General features: G+C 44.5%; 1 protein-coding gene across 2 annotated transcripts in view; it reads right to left on the reverse strand.

Moving 5' to 3' along the window:
• Positions 1–725: 725 nt before the first annotated feature.
• LOC105673829 (protein apterous-like) overlaps positions 726–20,472 on the reverse strand; it is a 34,798-nt gene continuing 15,051 nt past the window's right edge. For both annotated transcript variants that reach the window (XM_012369768.2, XM_012369767.2), the window contains exons 4-6: positions 6,024–6,559; positions 4,184–4,401; positions 726–2,193 (exon numbers count right to left, since the gene is read on the reverse strand). In XM_012369768.2, the coding sequence (XP_012225191.1) occupies positions 1,978–2,193; positions 4,184–4,401; positions 6,024–6,559 (970 nt within the window). In that variant the 3' untranslated portion in view covers positions 726–1,977. The remainder of the gene's footprint in view (positions 2,194–4,183; positions 4,402–6,023; positions 6,560–20,472) is intronic.

Raw genomic sequence — 20,472 nt, forward strand, 5'->3', positions numbered from 1 at the left:
CCGCGTGTTTAGCTGAACAGAGACTCGAAAACAAAATGAGAGATGAGAAATCCGAAGGAACAGAACTGATTGCTTTTTCCAATTTTAATCGTCACTCTGTGGCAGAGTTTAGTATCACAACACTACAATTTTGCAACAAGTATTTATTTTTGGAAATAGAACGCTACTTTGAAACGAATCAAATTTCGTGTAATCTCTTGCACGCGTATAAATGAAACATGATGGTACACTTCGTCATTAATGTTGGTCAGTGAATCCAATTAGCCAACTGGCAAAACAGAACGGACAATGCGGCACCGGTTTTTGTCGGGTGAAATTCTGGTTCACCATCTTGGTGTCTGCACGCCACACATCACGCGACTTTCCATCGCGGCTCTCCTTCGCGGAGAGCCTCGATCTCGAGTTCTGTAAACTAAATAAAGTAATATGCGATCGTCGATCTGGTTTATATTCTGCAGAGAAACACATTGAGCACAGGTGTTTCTCATAAAAAAAAAAGTCATACTTGCATTACAGAATTATTCTTTAATTGGCGTTATTCAATATTTCGCGTAAAGAAATTTATACGTTATTTCCGAATTGAATTCTATACGAAAGACTTTAGAAAGTCGTGAAATAAAATTGTTAAAGTTATGTTAATAAAATCCACCTACCCTTTTAAGGAACACTCGGGATGTGAAGGACAGGAGGGGAGAGACGCTGGGAAAAATAAAGAGAGCAACGTGTATATTGTCAAAATATATTCAATGAAAAAATGATCTTGCAAAAGTCGGACAATCCTGTCGCATCGTTACAAGGAGGACTAATTGTAAGAGCAATAATAACAGTAGTTCTGTGTATCGTCGTTACTATTATTACCTCTCGTCTAGAGAAGCGCGACCGCTAACCGAATGCAATTAATAGGGCCCTACAACCTATAACGGTGCCTTAAGAAGTGTACGAGGAACGTCCTTTATTTACAATATAACAGAGTCGAACCGTGGGAGTTGGGTCTGGATTTGTCTCGATCTGATCTTGAGCAATGTACAATTATGACAACACGCACGCTCGCGGCTCGTTTTTATAAATAATTAATATTATCCTCGTCAAAATTCGGCGTTTCGTCAGCGCGTTCGGCGGAGTTGTCGATCGCACAATTCTCTCGAGTCACTATTCTATCTTTTTTTTATTCGAAAACATTTTTAATTATTAATTAAAATTTCAATTTGCTTTCACAAATATATATTTTTTTTTTATTTAGAAAACACAAAAACGCGGCATAACTAGAAAAATGTCATTGTTATTTGTTGGTTAATCAAAATGAATTCTGCGCGACTGAGAAATTGAAACATTTCTAAAAAAAATGTACGCTTGATTGTTAAATAAATTCCTAAAAAAATCAAGCGTCTCGTTTATGCCGGCAATCGATGACCGTCGATTCGAAGACGACCGTCTCGAAACGCTGAATTTTCACATAGCACTGGTAATGTTCGCGATCCTTAATTAGGCTTAGACGAATAAATAGATCTCGATTACTAATTACATTGCCTTCAACGACTTTAATATTCTACGACGCAAAGCGCCGCAAATTCGCGCTACAATAAATACAACGATTCTATCGATTAAACGGATACGCGCGTCATCGCGCGTTTACGATGTTCCATTTTGCATCATCTTGAGGTGCCCTTTCAAAGCGAGCTCCCCAATTTCAGGATGGCAAGGAAATCACGAAGAATTCTTAAAGTTCGTCGATTTGCCGCTGAACGAAAACACAGTCGCTGCCAATCGTCCAAAGTTCCGTGCAAAATTATTACCTTTCTCTCTTTTCTTTTCGCACGCTCTCACCGATTATTCACAATCGATCGTCTTCGCGGCGCGATCACTCGCCGGCGGTTTTCACTCGCGCGCGAAACATCCGCCCGGAAGTGCGAACGTCCTGTCGCGGGACGCAGGACGCGAGTGACGCTAGTCAGAAAGAACAAACCTGGTCCTCGGGGATCACGCGCAGTCCAGGGACGCCAGGGATGCGGGACTGTGGGGACCGCCGAGCATGAAGGGCGGACTCATCGGCGGCCCGCCGCTGCCTGTGCTGTTCCCGTAAAGCTCAAGATCGCCGAGGCTACCGCCGTCCACCCCGCCGTCGCACTTATCAGACTTGCCCTCTTGCTTCAGCACCATGCGTCGCCATTTTGCTCGCGCGTTCTGAAACCAGACCTGCGGACAAAGCAAGCGGAAAGTTGATTACGCGCGAGTCATCAAATGTAATTAATTCAAATGTAAATTGGCAATGCGATATTAGCTGAAAATCTAATCCTGAAATTTAAAAACGATCTCTCATTTCATTCTTAAAATATATCAAAGAAGCGGATTTATGCGAAGAGTTGCAATATCGCAAGCTAATATATGTTTTAATATATTATATAATAAAACGTTTCTAGTAATATTTATAATAATAATAATATTGCTAACACTCGCAGAGATTGTGTCACTTATGCTGAGTCAGAAAGAATTCATGGACACTGTTTTATGTATCTGCCATCGCGAACGCCAGGCATTAGATAAGAGTTCCTCCTCCTATTCACATACACATGTACACACACCGGCGCGCGTAGGTGCATTCATACGGGGACTTCTTCCATATTCGCGATAGACGAAAGACAGCACAATCCACGTCGCCATTTTCAAGACAGTCTCCTCCCCCGCGGACTTTCGACGCAGAAACTCACGAACCGACAACTCGTGTGTTTCCCCTTCGAGCGTATAAGCGCGCGCGCGGCGAGCAAGTATTCGTGCATTTCGCGATCAATATCAGGCAAGATGGCGACCAAGAACCCTACAAATACAATAGTGGCCACCTCCAACCCTCTCCTTCGTCGAATGAATACAGAAGCAGAAATAATGTGACGGAATGACTGTTGTGCGAAAGATTTGGAAAGAGGAAGCAATGATTTTTGAGCAACGCTTTTTTCAATATTAAATTCTTCCTAAAACTGTCTTTTGCTTTAGAAATGAAGGATTTTAATAAGTTCTTCAGCCTTTTTAAAAATAATATAATAGTTTTTATTTTATTGTAAGACAAGAAATTTATTTCAGTTTGCAAAAAGTTGGTTATTTTATTTAAAAATGAGATTCATATAATTATTGAGAAGAAATTTATTAGTTTATTTCATGAAGCTTCAGTGTTCCTCGCTTTTCGCGTATTATTTTTTAACGACGAGTATTTTGGCTAGCTTGAAGTTGCGAGATCTAAAAACTTCTATCTCGTCTCGCTTCCTACATCTTTAAATCATCAATATCTCCATCGCTCTTCTCTTCCACCCCTGCGCCGAGGGCGCGCTCCACAAAGGAACGTGCGAAACTTTCGTAACAACCTAATAATTTAACGGTAGTGGGTTAACGAGAGCAAGCTGGCGCGGGTCCGACATTACGACGAGGCTTAGCCGTCGGGGTTTTGACTGTCTCCGGATTGACGCCGGCTCGTAATTACGGAGAAAGGCCGTAGCTCGTCGACGGAAATATCGCTCCGTTCCGCGCGGTTCTTTTAACTTCGCAGCCACGCCGTACGCGCCGCACTAATTGGGAGAGCAGCGCGTGTCTACGCGCGCGCGCGCGCGCGTGAATATTTTTATAGGGCGCACCCCTGCCGAAAAGAGAGAAAAACGAAGGCCCGGCGAGAAACCACCGGCTATCCATCTTTGAGCTCTCTTTTTGCAGCTCGCGTTTGCGCTCCGGCCACCGCGATCGTTCTTCGTTGTTTACGGTGATTTATAAACATTTGTAAATTTCATCTAGTTGACATTCCAGTGAATTATATCGAGATTCGAAGATTTGAAGTAGCGCGGATTACAATGTGAAATGAGTCCACAAATGTTCAGTGTTTTAACAACGCGATAAAAGATGTGACAAAAATTGTTAAATAAAAATGACGAAATTTCTTGTCAAGATTTCTCGTAAATTACATATTGATGATGTTATTTAATTAATACTGACAACAGTAGAATCCACAATGTTTCTCGCAAAAAGAAACACGAGCAAGCAGAATCAACCAAAGTCAATTACAATCGCATCGGTGAATAGCCGGTTTTGAAGCTAAACGCGCACTAAGAGCTAATAAAATCGAAATGGCCGAGAAAGTCTGAGTTTCGACATCACAATCAAGCCATAAAGGAAGGAGGGACAATTGCGAATCGAACGGTCCGCTTACCTGCAATACCCTCTTCGGCAAGCCAGTTTTCTGGGAAAGCTGCTTGAGATCCTTCGCGTCTGGATTGTGGTTGATCGCGAAGTAGCTCTTCATCGTCCTTAACTGGTGATGCTTGAAACTCGTTCGCATCCGCTTCGTTCGGCTATTGGAACCGGGCATGCCGGGAGTGCCAGGACCTCCTCTACCGAAGGGCATGTCTATGTAGTCCGCGTTTAAGTCTGCAACACAAATTCGAACAGCGCCGTTACGAAATTGCACCTCGATGATGTCTCGAGGACTTGAGCAATTTAATTTCTCGTTAAAAGTTTGTCGGGAAGCATCATTTTGAAGCCGGATTTTAAAAATCAATACAAATATCGAAGTAAGATTAAGAAAAAAGATTGAGGAAGCCGAGTGTGTGAATTGATTCGCCTCTTATCTCATTCGATCAATTCGAATCTTTTCTTCGCTTCTCTCTGCATGCGTGCGCGACATCGGCAGTATCATCCGTGCGCGGACGGGCGAGCACAATAGATCAGCTGCGCTGGAATGAGGTATCGTGTCTGCAAACTATTTGCCGCATAGAGTTGTAATTGGCCGTGTATCCACCGGCCTTCGCATACGGCATTCTCTCCCCCCTCTAACCCCGCCTGCCTCTTTGCGCTCGAGGAGCTAATGAGATGTGATACGCATCAAACAGCGTTAGGACTTCGCTTCCGTCGGTACGTCGCGTCACCGCAGCACGCTCGTTCTGCTCGAAACTGAGTCTGATAACTCTATTTGAGTTCGCGATCAACTTGCCTTTGCGAGAGAATCACGAATTTGCATCGGCAAGCACTGAGAGAACGCGATCGATCGGATGACAATTTGACTTTGTACAATAAACTCCGCTTGAGATTCTGAAATTTCTATAAAATTGTTCGCTCAATCTTGTACTTTATTCATAATCGTCTCATAACAATATGCTAATTTTACGTACGACAATCTACACGTTTTAGCAAACTGCAAGCAAAATTGAGAATGCGTTCCACACGACTGACGCAAGATTATTTGCTATTCAGGACAACGCTCGAGCGCTTTGCTTATTGAACAATTAATACGAGCAATCTGTACATTTGTTGGCGCACAAGACCGCTCGCTTCGAACTACAACCATAACTCAAGCGCAATTACTAAACACGCGGCCATTTATCTCGCCTCGAGAGCGCGGTTCGTCGCGGCCCTTAGCAACGGTCGTAAAAAATTGCCGGCATGATCCGCGATAGATCAGAGAGAGCAGCCTGCGGTGCCCGGATCACCTGCGCGCCGGCCACGATCCTTTTTCACGGCGACACGGCGACACCGAGCGACCTCCTCCCGCGCGGGGGGGAGGAAAAAGGAGCAGAGAGTCGAGGTGGCGGAGTGGAAGCATCGCGACGTTGCCTCGCCCGCAAACCAGCCGGGGAAACCAGTTGTTCTCACGATCGGTCAACAATCGGAAATTAAGTTCTCGGGACTGCCGGCGTCGCTCGCCCACGCGACGCGCTACACGCTTTGTTCGGAATCGCGATTCGGGAATTTATATCGCGCCGACAAATTTTATCAGGCTTCGGTGGCAAGCGTCGCGAGCGCCCACGCGCACCTGTAAATCACACGGCGGGCGAGAGAACCGAGGACTTGGACTTTACGTGGATTCTCGGACTCCGAAATATTGAGAGTTAGAAAAATCCTTGAGATTCGGAGATTTTGAAAAGCGCATTATTAAAACTTTTAAACCTCGGTTTCGGCACAATTTTCCTATCTTTTTTTTTATACAAGCTCCCATTCTTATCGAGCCTAGAGCGCTTTCGCGTAAAAAAAACTGGAATAAAACACGCACTCACCAAGACTCGCGGTCATGGCTTCCAGATCCTTGGGCTTCCTTTTCCTCGGTCTGCCCTTTTGCCTGGGCGGCGGCACTACAGCGGCGGCGCCGTTGAAGTAGGGCACCTTGGGGGGCGAGGAGGCGTCGGGCACGGAAGGAGTGGAGGGCTGCAGCGGCACCGGACTGACGTGACTGTGCGGATGTTGCGGGTGCATCGAGTGATGCGGATGCGGTGGCGCGTGATGGTGATGATGATGATGATGATGGAGGAACTCGGGGGAGGGAAAGGGCTGACCGGGGTAGTGCGGCCCGGGCGGGTAGACCGGCACTGGCGGGCTCTGGGCCGGGTGCAGCTCGGCGCCCATCTCGTAGTGCAGCCGACAGAGCACGGCGCCGTCCCGCATGCCGAAGTGATCGCCCTTCGTCAAGGGCACCGCGCACGCCGCGCACGAGAAGCAGCGCACGTGGAAGACGAGCTCGCGCGCCCGCATCACCAGCTCGGACGCCAGGATCGCCGCTTGGCAGCGCGCGCACCGCTTCATGCTGCCGAACATTCTGCGAACAGAGAGCGGAGGAGATCAATATTTTGCGCTGCAATGTACACTGAGTATATCGTCATTGACGGAGAAAAACGTCCTATTTGAGTTTGGCGAGAGAATTGAGGCTTCGGTCGGACCGAATAAAGCTAAGCGCATTCTGCAAATCAAGACAGTCGTCTTTCTGGCAAGGCAACATTTAATCTTCCGCTTGTCGAAAAAGTACAAAATTTATTCTTCGACTTTTATCTTTCCTGAAAAATTTGACTCCTTGCATATAGGAGTTTTTCTCCGCTAAAAAGATTCAATATAAACAGTGTTTAATTTTCAAAGTGATGTAGATTTAAAAAAATTATCCACATATTATTATCGAAATCACAGAGAGCACTCGCTTCGAGAAATCTCTCGTGTTCAATCGGCAAACGAAAAGAAGCATAATATCTGCACGAAGATAAACCTCATCGCGACGCTGCGTCGCGTTACTCCGCACGTTCGACGCATCGCGATATCCCGCGATATCAACGTTCTCAGTGCAGTTTCCGTTAAAGAGAGAGATCACATCGGGAACTACTAGAGAAGTAAGAAAAAGAGACAAAACAAAACAAAAAAGAAAGGACATACACGTCGACTGATATCGCGAAGGCCGGTGAGAGTACGAAGAGGGGGGAAGGGGGGGAGGAGAGCCAAAGGGCGAAAAGAGAGGAAGGAATATACCGATGCACCGGACGCCGTGACATCGCTACTGCATTAGCGGCACCCTGCAGTCTCCATTACCGGAGCCGGTCGACTATCTGGCCGACAACCGCACCGCGGCTACCTACCCGACCACTTATCTCGCTCCGCGCCTTCCAAATATATTACTGCCCCGCGCGCCCATACTAAAGAACCTAGATAAAGACGTGGCCGATCTTATAACGCCGATCCCGAGGAGCCGGTCCGCGCGCGCGCGCGCGGTCCTTTACGACGTCTCGACGAAGCCGGGGGATCGGAAATGGATATTTCGGTGGAAGGAACGCGCGATACTTCGCTCGCTTCCCATAAAGGGATACGGCCTTTCGAGCCTTCTCCGGTTCTTAAATTTCCACTTCACGGAATATTTGGAATCGTCGGAGCGTTGCGGACGTTTATTTCTCCCGCATTTTTATTTCCATATTCTCGATACTTCGGATCGAACTTATTTCACTCCAAGTCAACAGATTCTGCAATCTGGAAATTGAAACATTCGTGTGTTCTCGCGTCCTCGATGCGAATCTTCAGGTTCTTAGCTCGAGAGACTCCACGGACGAACGAAGGACTCGGTACGAAATACGCTCGCGATGTCGCAAGTTTCCACAGATCGGAGATATCGACGAGGATGAAATAATGGAAACAAAGGAAGGATGTGAATGCACGGAATGGCATCCGTGATGGAATCTGCGCGATTGGAAAACGAAGAGATGCGGAACAAATACGCGTTCCGAAACAGAACAATTGCATTCGATGTAAATAAAGAATTATAAAGATTACATCAATCGAATGTGCGACGTGGATGAATAATCATAAACAATAATCCATTAACAAGTAGTAATTAAAAATAAATTTCACAATTTACAAAAATTCGGAAAAAAGGAACAAAAAGTACAAGAATAAAGATCGCTTACGAAAAATGGAATCTAGGAAACAGCGGTATTCTCTCTTGACAAAAGGAGGATATCCTTTTTCGGTGGTGCTCTCAGGAGCGAAAGGGAATTGTAAATTTGAAGGGCTGTTTGTAAGACCGAAACCTAATCTGTGGGATTAAGCGCGCCTAGTCTCTCACTCTTTCAAGGGTCTCTTGACTCGAGACACATTGTCGTCGTCTCTGATCCTGTTGACTATCCTAGTCTCAATGGAGCGATGACCACAAGCAAGGCTGTCTCCTGCCGTGTGGGTACCGCATATTTTCGTCTAATCGGATCTGTCATGCCCTGTTGGCTAATCGAGCGAGATGCCGTTCGAAAGATATCGCACCGATCAAAGAAAATTGAAGGTGAACAATAGTGTGAAAACAGCAGACTTCGTTTAAGCTTGCAAAAGAAGTTTTAAAAACGCTCGTTTGAAATATTTTCAAGAAACTACGTATTAAAACCATTAAAATTATTAATATTTCTTAATCGAAAGAAAAAGTTGAGCTACTTGTACAATAAGAATAATATAAAATTTCGCATAAAATATAGTGCATATTTCTAAAGTAAATTTGAGAAACTTTTATTATTTTCTCAAAAATAGCGCATATTTTCCTAAGAGATTCGAAAGAAATTTAACCACAATCTAAAAAATATGAGAATAAATTTCCAGACACGTGTAAGTTTACAAGCATTAATAACGTCTGCAATTTTTACACATCTATTATTTACAAAGCTGTCAATCGAAACCTTTCCATCGGGAATTCTCAGCGAGTAAGATCGGTGTTTTCCGGAGGAAAAATAATTCACATCGAAGTTATTATAGGCATGAAAATGCGACGTGTATAATAGCGTGAAACAGCATGAGACATTGTGATATGACGCATAACGCGGACTAAAGCTCTCACCACCCAGCCGTGTGTTACCCCTCAATCCCATAAAACATTCCCCCCCCCCCTATTTACTCCACGCCGAAACATCTCACCCCGCATCCTTGTGTGCGAGGCGGCCGACCGAGCGGCTAACCATCGCAGGTAAACGTTGCCGGCGATCCGGCACGGAGCCGTCGACCGAAATCCGCAGACTTCGCCCCCCCGCCGAACGCATGACCTAGAGGCGGTTTTCGGGACCTTTCGTCACCTCCGAGGCCCGTCGCGTCGGATGAATGAAGCCGAGCCCCCGGGAACGATCTCATTCAGGTCTTCGTCCGCGGGGCGAGGCGAAAGCGGAGGACGAGGAGGGAGGACGCCCGCAGAGTTTTACAAGATACGCCATATGCGATACATTATTATACAATGCGAGAGAGCGCGCATTTCTAAGCGCGCTACGGTCGGGCCCTCTTCCTAGAGAGAGGAGAGGAGAGAAAGGAAACAAGCGGCGGAAATCCTTTATGAAGCTTGCGTGAGCGCGGCGGACCGCTCGCCGCGCGTTCGCACACTCGGACACACGTGGACTCCGCGCGTCGTCTTTTCTCTCCTCCTCCGTCGTCCCTCGCCTCCTCCTTTCCCTTCGGGCTCTGCCCGCCACGGGAGACGCGCTCTCGTTTCTGCCGTTTCCTTCCGGGAGAGAGAGAGAGACGTGTTTTCGTCAATGGAAAGGCGCCCGTGCGCCGCGAAGAGGGATTTTTCTCATGCGTGCGGATTGGCGTCGTCTTTCTTCCTCCCCCCCCCCTGTTTGCCGCTCGATGTTGTGACACTTGCGGTCACGGCATGATAATTAGCGACCGGAGTTTATCGTCGAACGACTTTCTCATTCTTGCTCGGACGAAAAAAAAAAAACACGTGTGTTACCGAGATGGTAATTTCTCACGCACTGATTTGAATTTGATCGCGGCTTAGGCGACATTTACATAATGCATAATGTCGAACAAAAATAGATATTATCCCGTTGTTGCTAGCGCAATTTCCTTCTACACTTTACGCATCTTTGAGAATCGAAAAGTTAAATACTTTTATATTAAATTAGAAGGATCAACGTTTTGATTGGTGAAAATATTTTCTTCGTTAATCTATCGAGTTTCAAATCGCGGAGTATTCTTTAAATCTCTTGCGTGAATAATGGCGCAGATTAAGGTATTTGTGTATATCAAAAGTATCAATATTGCGCTATTTAAAGTTCTTACGCGTATCGCCGGTGAATTTCTCAAACTACGACTGCACATTCATATCGCGCATCGCGGCCACAATCGGGCGAATCTGCGCCGATTAGATTTGCGCCGCGGTTATCGTCAGATGCATTAATTACGACGCAGCCGGGGGAATTCCACTCAGCAGCGCTGCTCGACAGCCTTTATCGTAGAAATAATAATTTACGGCATCGGTCGGCAGGCAAGGCCGGGTCGCTTAATCCCCGAACGCGCGCAGAAAACGGGTTGTCGGCAGAAATGTAGTGAGGCCGCGACTCGATACTGGGTGTTCCGAAACACGAACATAATCTCGCCAACAGATGATCACTTTTCGCATAATTTAGAAGATTCTCTTTTGCCAAGAAATTTGAGCGAAACATTCACTCGCGGAATTATAATTCTGCTCCCTTTTTTTAATAATTTTCAATATATTAATAATTCAAGCGGTTTATTTTATTGCAACGGGATTAAAGTAATAAATTAGTAACAAAACATTTATAAAATACTCCATTTTTACTTGTGTTGTGGTATATATTGATTTATTGATCGCGTTTGCTCCACGATGTTTATACTGGCGTTGTTTGCGCATACGAACTCTATTTTGTTGGTTTTCGTACAAATATTTGTATTGATAACAATATTTGTACAAACACTGCGAGTGCACACGCGTATAAAATATTTGCTGTCGAAAGTTTCTCTAACTACAAGACAAATATCCGTTGTTAAAAAAATTAAATTCTGGTACGCGCTTCGTTTAGACACCGTGTACATAGCAACCTACGCGTACGAATAGATATCGCCAGACCTTCATACCTTTTGGACATTCAGCCGCTGACTAATACGACAGAAATACGACACCATAAAGTGCGTACAGAATCTGTATCAAGGTCGCCGACCATCTCTCCGCAACGTGATAACGCAGAAATTTCGAAGTCGGAGAGCCATTTTAGATACACTTGGATGTTTTATACAATCGTAGATTCACGAGACGATCTCGAAATTCAGAAACCTCGTATTCTAAGCATCTCAAATTTTGCATATTCCTTCCAAATATCATAATTATCAGTATCTATGTACGCGTTATTATCAACATAATTAATCACAATCACACACAATCTCTGTAGTGGGATATAAAATTACACACTCGAATTGCCGAAAATCACGAAAACCGTTGTCAGCGAGTAACGCGATCTTAATAGCGGACAAGCGCGCTCGCGTGTATCGCATTATTAACGACACGCGCTCGCCGGAAGTGTCTGACGAAGCAGCTGATGAATGATTTTCGCGTTAATCCCGAGCGACCGGTACACCGGCGCTGGTTCACGCATGGTTCGACGCTCGTACAAGCGCAGGATCCCTGCTCTCGATTTTTTCGCTTTTTTTCGGCTTCGTGTACCCCCTTCTCTCTCCCACTCCCTCTCTCTCTCTCTCTTTCTCCGCGCTCGCACGTTTTATTTTATGAATAATGTAGCGACAGCCTGTGGACCGCCGGTGCCCGGGACGCTCGCGCGCGCAATCGCGCGGTGGACACACGCTGCGCGTGGGACGCTACGCGACTGCTGCCGGCGCTGCTCGCATTAATCTAGATCACGGCACTATATTGCCGGCTGCCTTCTTATTGGCATACCATGCGACGACCCTCTTCGACAGTTAATGTATATATAATATATGTATACACAGCGAGAAAGAAAAAAAATTATATTACAAATGCTGCGTCTTCATCTCCGATGATATCTTGATGATTCTCGAATTACACCGTGCAATATTAATTTTTCGGCGCGTTTTAATGTTTCTCGCATATATTTTCGTGCTGCATTATTATTGGCCGATCAATCACCGACAGTTTACTGAATTAATCACTATAATAACTGCAATTTTATCGTAATTGTTTCTCAGCATTCTCAGATTTTTTTTTATTATATCGTTCAATCATTCCAGTCGGCTCTGATTCTGATAAATAAAATTTCGCCGCACTTCTTTCGCAAAAAGGAAGCCAAGGAAATTCGCACCTTCCATTTCTTCCTCGCTGTAACTACTGTGGAAACATGACTCCGACTTCATCCTCCAGCTTTCAAGTTAACTAACGCGCAGTGCTAACTAAACGCGTAGCAGCGATTTACCAGCGAGGCGAGCAATCTTGCTACTTGTACACCGAGGCGCGCGGTTTTACACGGAGCTGGTGAGCGCGCAAATTTATGCTTCCGCGACTGCGGACAATCCCGCGGCATTTCTCATCCGACATTGTAATAGATGCAACAAATTATAAAGCTTATTTGCGCGTTCGTCATCAACAATGCGGCTGCGCCTCAAATGTGACTTACGATTCTACTCGAAAAGAGAATAAGCGGAACGAGCCTATCTTATGCCTGTCGAAATTCCAAAGAGCAGGCAATTTTACATTTACATAAAACACAATTTTCGTAATGGTTTATTTTGAATGCCAGTGCAGCTTTCAAAGTTTAAATTTCAAGTTAACATACGCGATGCGAAAATAAACGTTTCAAGCTATCGAAGTGTCAAGGCAAAGTTGCAAAAATCTCAAGAATGCAAAATTCCAAAAATTCAACAAAGAACAATCACACTCGTCGCTCGCTACAGCGCTACTTATGTAACCTTTCTGTGTACGCCATAAATTTCAAGCTTGCTTACGGGGAATACCGAGCAGCGCGATGTAACCCACACGGGAGGGATTATAAAGTCGCGGGCCTGTAAGTCACGCGAGCGGAGACAATCTCCGACTGTCCATCTTGCGCGCGCGGTGACTCACAGACGGTAACGCGATACTTTTCGCGGGGGATGGTTTATGCGGTGACATCCGTGCGATTCCATACGGCCGCGCGCAACGACCTTGGCAGAACTCGCGGCGGAAAGTCGCAACCCCCTGCCGCGATATGCGCCGAATCGCCTGGTGAATACGGCGATGAGGGACGACCCGCTGGCTCGTAAAAACCACCGGCAAATTCCCGCCGAGCCGTTTGCAGAGCCGAGTTTATGTTTGCGAGAAAGCGGCTCCTCATTCAACCGAACCGAGTTTTTTCTTTATTTCCCTTTGTACTTTGTTAATGTGAAAAATTGATAAGTAAAACGATATATTTTCTTTCTAATTGGAAAAGAAGTATTCTTAATCGGCGATTTTTAAATACTTTTTGCATCTCTCAAAGACATTTCAAATATTCGAAATATTAAAAAACCGCACATTTGTGAAATCATAAAAATCGTCCGGAGCATTTTTTTAAGAATAAAAAGTGATTGTATTTCCATTTTACGCGCTTTGTTCAAAAGCAAAGGGAGCTAGATGTAATATGATTTTTTTATCTCGACGCGGAATAAAATGTTTCAAATGTAAATTTCACTTGGCGTAACGGAGAAATGGGGAAACAGCGTGCATTCACAGTGTATAATGTGACGTCGATGCTGAGTATACGCGAGCCTGACATCATCATCACGTCGAATTAATTTCGCGAGGGTGTTCGGTGGTGCGGACGGACAAACGGATGCTAGCGGGGCGCCATTGTCCGTGAATCTGATAACGCGAGCTGGTACATCGTCGACGGAAGGAACCCGTCGTTCGCATTCTCCTCCGTGATGCATGAAGCGGGGACCGCGCGCGCGGGCGCAGGTGTCGCCGTACAAATACGCACCCCGTATCTCACGAGATCTACTACATCGGGGGTATCGCACCGATCACTTGCTTCCTGCCGTCTGTAATAAAGAGACTAGCTGCGTTCCAGCTGAGTGGACATAATTCGTTGAGGTCCTTCGGTAGGATCCCCCATCCGAGTGTCCTCGATGTCTTAGTCGAATCGGTCATTTGTGAAAACCACTCGAATGCGATGATATATTGTTGAAAACATGGCGTTTCAGTTGATTAATTCATAATTAACGACAAGACATTGCGTCTCCGAATATAAAAATCGACATCAATTTTAGAGTTTCAGTGAATGCGCACAAAAATTTCGCACAATTCAAATATTCTACAAATATAATATCGCGAATGCCGATGCTTCGCAGTTACGCGAGAGTTTGCAGCGTGAGGGTACAAAAGTGCCGAGCTTTCCTCCGAGCGCCAGAGTTCCCAAACTTCACCCGAACGGTCGCTGCACAAAGTTCCCAGAGTTTTCGGGCTTACCAAAGTTATGCTAACGAAGACCACGCTGTTCGCTATGATTCGAGAAAAGGGTCCGAGAAATACCGCGACACCGGAATCGCTACCGATGATGCATGTCCGCGCGCGCGATGCGTTACGGCGCGCGCGACAGAGAGAGAGAGAGAGAGAGAGAGCCCGTCCGGCCGGTCGTTGCGCGCGTATTATGTTACCCTGCTCGTACCGTCGTGGCCGCAGCACGTGTGTCGAGCCGGTCCCGAGGTCGTGACTTCGCTCGTCATATTTATGTCCCCGGCCACGTTTCTCCAGCCCGAAAGGGGCGCGTCGAAATTCTAGGAGACGCCGCGCGGAGATGCGCGCGTCCGATAGACGAGCCGATTGTTTGAACCGTTATTGGGGGTTTAATCATCGCCGAAGGGCAACGAGCGATGTCTATACGATACGCAAATTATCTCTGCTAAGTTTGCGTATCGTCGATGCAATGTTTCCAGAATTTTGCATCTTTATAAATTTTAGATACTTGGATCTTTATTGCAAGCTTCAAGAATGCGTGTCTTGAATTTTTCAGACATTTAAATGCTCGTATCTTCGTAGTTTAGAGTCGCTCGGCAGGTTTCGAGCGCGTTCGCTGACGTTTCGCTGAAGCGCTCTTTTATCTTTCGATTGCATAATAAGATCATCGCGACCCGCGGATTACGCCTATTCCGTTGTGGACGTCGCGAGGCTGCTCCTCGTTTTATCGGAAAACGGGTCTCGCAACGAAAGCAAGGTGCTTCCAGCGAGTCGCCGGCGCATGTTAATTATAAGGGCTAAATTATGAGCGGGGCTCCCGGCGCTGAAATATTTGTGTGTTCGCCGGCCGAGGGTTATGGCTCAATTACCACTCGCTATTTCCTTCGCGAGCCGTTGATTTAAGACGACCGCTTCCTACGACGGGGAGAGACAGCGTCCGACGATCATCGCCGCCGACAGAATTCGCGGAGAACTTGTTTCGCGTCTCTTTAACAAGATCCCTCGTTGCTGATAACAAACAGTTTCGCCTCCGAAGTCTACGGGGAGTTCAAAGATGCACGGAATTATGAGTCTAATAATATTTAATGGCATAATCCGCTGAATAGTAAAGTCGACATAGCGTACGAGCATTATTTAGAGCATTATTCGTGTTACAACATTAAAAGCGCTTGAAAAACTCACGTTTCTAAAGCACATAAGAATTGTGAACATAAATGTTACAACTTAATCCAATGCGGTTCTACGCGTAAAAGTGGATGTAGCGTCTTGTGACAATCCTCCTTATAATTTCAACACGGTTCAAGCAATGCAATTGCGATTGACAAATTATATAAACCGTTGATCGAGAGAAGAAAAGCCTTTTGGATTTATGAATTCGGCTGGACTTGATAGCGTATCTGTATACAGAAACACGTATTTGTGAAACCGCGGATTCCACAATTATGTCGTTCTCCTTATCCTTCCTTTTCCTCTCTTTTTTTTTCCTCCTTTCCGCTCCGTTCGCCAGCGAACCACAGACGCGGGTGATAATCGAAGCGTGTCTATAACTCTTGATCGCTGATAAATCGTGTTAATGCGTTTAATGAATGAGCAGATACACGGTTCCAGATCCGGTGGCGCAACTGAATTCCGTGTGCCACTCGATGTTCTTTTTTTTTTTTTTTTTCTTTCCTTCTTTGATGCAGGAAGGTAAATGCACCGCTGCCGCTGCGTGCGTTGTGTACGTTAAGTCTGCGTGAAATTAGTAACGAATGAGTGCAGATGATTATGCCGGCGCGAAGATACCGGGACGATCAAATAATTTCTGTTACTCATTACGATGGAAAAAAAAGATTAGCATTATGCAATAAATGACGCGCGATGCGAGCGAGGCTTAATTGTAGACCAAACGGGAACTCAGTCGTTGAATTAGATCCGACTTCCCGGAAGCTGATTGCAACTATATTTGCTGCATGAGCATGGCAGAGATACGTATTGCGTATTCTTATTAAATCGCTATTGAGATTCACGATGGCGAATTTGAGATTAGAATCCGATTTCAATTTTGTTCCGATCGATCAAATTTATTGCTAGAAAATTTCAAGCGATTTGATCAGTGCCGATCTCAAGTTCGAACGCTGAATATATTTGAACTTGAAATTTTTGACTGTTCGTTAATTAAATGCTATAATATTTTGACGTTAAATATTGTCGGAGAAGTCAGGAACCTTGAAAAATATGCAAGAATTCAATAATCGCGTGGGGGCGAGGCCGATCGGGACTCACACGAGACGTTCGGAGGTTCCTGTGACCGCTATGTGTAAGGAGTCGCACGCGATAAATTATGCGTGTCCAGCGTCCCACGTGGTGCCGGTGCGGCCGATAAATAACCGGTGGCGAGGAAAGTGCCAGGGGCCGACCCTACACCGACAATCACTTCAGCGGCCATCCATAACGAAAATAAACCCGCGAAACCCATATTCCAGCAAATCCGATCCGACGCAAACTCGAAAATCGTCGAGCAAGTTTAACGACTTCTATCTCTTCGTTTCTTTATATCGCAACGAGAAAGCTCTCTTCAACGTTCTTTGTAATTCCGCGCTTTGTATTTATCTTCGTAGATTATTATATAGACTTTTTTGAGATCCTCAGATTACTGAAAAATTTTCAGAATTTTTTTCCACGCATTTTCACTCATTTGGATTATCGGATTCTCATTATTCCCTAAAATTTTAAAAATTTGTATATTTAATATTTTGTGGAATTGTAGATATCTGTATGGAATTTTTATTTCAATTATTCCCTGCAAGCGTGGAGACTTTTGGAACTTTGAAGCTTCCGCTTTGCATGTTTGCTAAAGCTAGAGAGAGAGAGAGAAGCATATTTTTTATATTTTATCTCTGTATTTCCATTTTGATGTACATCGGAACTGTGAATCCTCGCAACTTTGTATTTCATTCACGCTTCGATTAACAGCAAATGTACATCTCGCCGAGCGTCGCGGATCGAAGCGCGACGAAGGCGCGCTCGAGAGAAAAACATACAGCGCTCGAGAGGAAGAAAAGGTAGAGCAGCGGTGGAACAGGTGGCGGGGAACGGGGGCAGGAGGGGGACAGGAAGAAGAGAGGAACGGAGTAGTCCAGGAAGCTCTTACTTCCTCGGTGTGCAGCGATCTCTTTACGGGCAAGCAATTTTTATGACGAAGCCACCCGGGCGGGCAGAAGTAACACGCAAGGTGACGAGATGCTTTCGACATGTAACGTAGCGATATTCGCACTCTTCCCTCGGAAAGTGACTCGTTAGGACTTTAAGAGCCGTCGACACGCAGACCCATCTTCGACCCAACAATCGCCTCGGAGTGTCGCAAGCCGAGTAAGCGATAAAAACGATTAGTGACCATCCGCTTATTATTTGAACACTGCGAATCGTCGCGGTCGAGAATTTAGTATATTTTTTAAGTATTTTAATTTTTTAAAACATCAATTTCTTTTTTCCTCGCATTTTGAAATATTTGAACCTTTAAAATATGCCAAGATTTTTCGAGTTCAAGAAAATAACAAAACCGTAAAATAAAATTATTAAAATGCAAATCAAGTAACAATAAGATTTGAAAAAAAAAATGATTAAATTGATTGACTTCAATATTTTCGCGTATTTAAAATACACACTTGCAGGCCAGAATAGAATTATCGCGATATCTTCGAGTTAACTACTTTTTTTTATAGTTGTTAAAACCGCGCGACGTCTCCGACTAATAACAGCCGGTCGTCGCAAGCGCGCGTGCATACGGACGCACGAGAAGCGGCGAGATAAGCGGCTTCGGGCTAAAATCGTGTCGTGACGGGATGTCTACGCTATTCCATCCTCGGCTTCGTATGACGGCGACGGCACCGCACGCACTCGGTCGCTCACGTGCACGAGTGCACCTCGCGAGACGCGTTTCTCCATCAAAAACGTAGAAAATCGTGATTAAAGGGTTCGACTGTGCTTTGCACCATCACAATCTTCATTGCTTTGGGAGGAAGATAATTTCTCAAAAGGATTAAACGCTAGAAAAATCTTCGCAGAGAGCAAAATTCGTAAAAAAAGCAATGGATACTAAAAAATAAAAATATTCGAAGCAAATAAGTTGCCATAATCCGTTATCATGATTGAAAGCAGTCTCGTGTGACAGACGGAGATGTCTGGAATGAATAACTGTATAATCTCTCCGGCAAAAAAATTCAATATCTTCTTCGAATCTGTCGAAATCTTATCTCTCGTATCTTATTATATTTATTTATATCATTACGCTGTTAAAATCATATTAGTCGCCTAACGAACCGAATCATCAAAAGTGAGGAGTCCCGGTTAATTTAGTTCCTCGCGAATCGCACGCATGCGACTCTCGTCCTCCTTCCGCTCCTCGCTTTTGAACGCGACGAACACGCGCGCGATGAAACCAGCTGCTTATCACAGGATCTCGGGTTCACCCTCTAAGATCGGCTAATGCGATTCTCTCGAGGCAGTGCGCGAAGGCGAGGGGAAGGGGAGATGGGAAGAGGCAGTTCCCGAAATTGCGACGGAACCAGCGGGCGAGTTATGTTCGTTCGCGACGATTTTAAGACGATAAGACATTAAGGAGACACCGATGAAGCCACATAATTGATGAGCTCGTGGCGTGACGACGCCGCAATGGCGGACGCCAAAATTAAATCTATATAACGCAGAGAGGTGTCTGCTCTTCTCTCTCTCTCTCTCTCTCTCTCTTTCTGATAGCCATAGCTTACTAAAATATTAACGAGGAATTAAATCTTAACAATATTTGTATTATCATTGCAATATGTGTTGAATAGACTATAATTAAGATGATATTCTATTCTCGAAAAATTCTTTGAAAAGCTCAAGTTTTTTCTTGCATTTTTGAAATGCTCAGGACCTCAAAAATAAATTCCTAAGCAATATAAAAAAATACAAAAAAATATTTGTAGTCTGTGATATGCACATATTTTTGAATAATTATATTATTTTAATCTTTTTTTTTTAGTCACATTTATATATATATAATTAATAAGATTTTGCTGATTTTAAATAAATAATAAAAGAATCGCTGCAATTAGATCGCAGCCAACAATATGGTTTCTTTTTAAGCAATATTCCAAAGTATAGAACATTACAAATTATAGAAAAAATATTTCATATTTCATTATAAAAATATATAAAATATCTTCTTCAAATACGAGTAAATATGTGCGCAAAATTTTGGAATAAGTTTTTTTTTTAATTCTTACAAATATAGGTCGCTTTTATGCGCCCTGAAGCAGTATCGGCACGTATCAAGCCAGGCTACAAAGTATCTATTTTGATTAAATAACAATACAATCTGTTTCGCAATCTGTTTCGAATTTGAAAGTTAGTGAATTAAGCAAGATTTAAGATAATCAAAGGAAATTATTACTGTATCAAACAATTTGACAAATTGATGAGTTGTTAATAATCAACGTGACCTAAAAAGTCACTCAATAAGAACTGCGATCGAGCGCACTTGAAATGACGTCTCTACGGCGTACATATATTTATCCGTCGCTCGCAAAATGTAGATCAGGGGTGATTTACTTATCAACAATCGACGCTTCGCCGGAGGTAAATGGTCAAGTCGTGACCATTAGTCCGTGGACCGTGTACGTATGGGCTGGCCCGTACCTACGAAGTCGACAACGTACGCGAATCGACACCGTGTGAGGCCCGGCGGGATTCTAACACATCAGGCCCTCCACTACGCGATGCATTTTAAACGCAATAATTTCTTTCGTAAAACTGACGGAAGAGCTGCTTCCATTACGGACTATTCTCGCGAATCAGAGTTAATCTGATAAACAATTTCGATCAAATTAACGTGATATTCGAAAATGTCTGAAGAGAATTAAAATCACAAATGTTGTAAACTGCAAGAAATCCGACAATCCCTCTCGTATTTCTCAAAGCAGTCGTAAAGAAGAGTTTGCTGCGAATATTGCGCCTTGCGTTATCCTTCGTAATGCGACTCTATCAATATAATTTGCAGCTATTTCCCGACGTTCGTAACGACC

This window comes from Linepithema humile, chromosome 8, assembly GCF_040581485.1.
Source record: "Linepithema humile isolate Giens D197 chromosome 8, Lhum_UNIL_v1.0, whole genome shotgun sequence".
Taxonomy (NCBI): Eukaryota; Metazoa; Arthropoda; class Insecta; order Hymenoptera; family Formicidae; genus Linepithema; species Linepithema humile.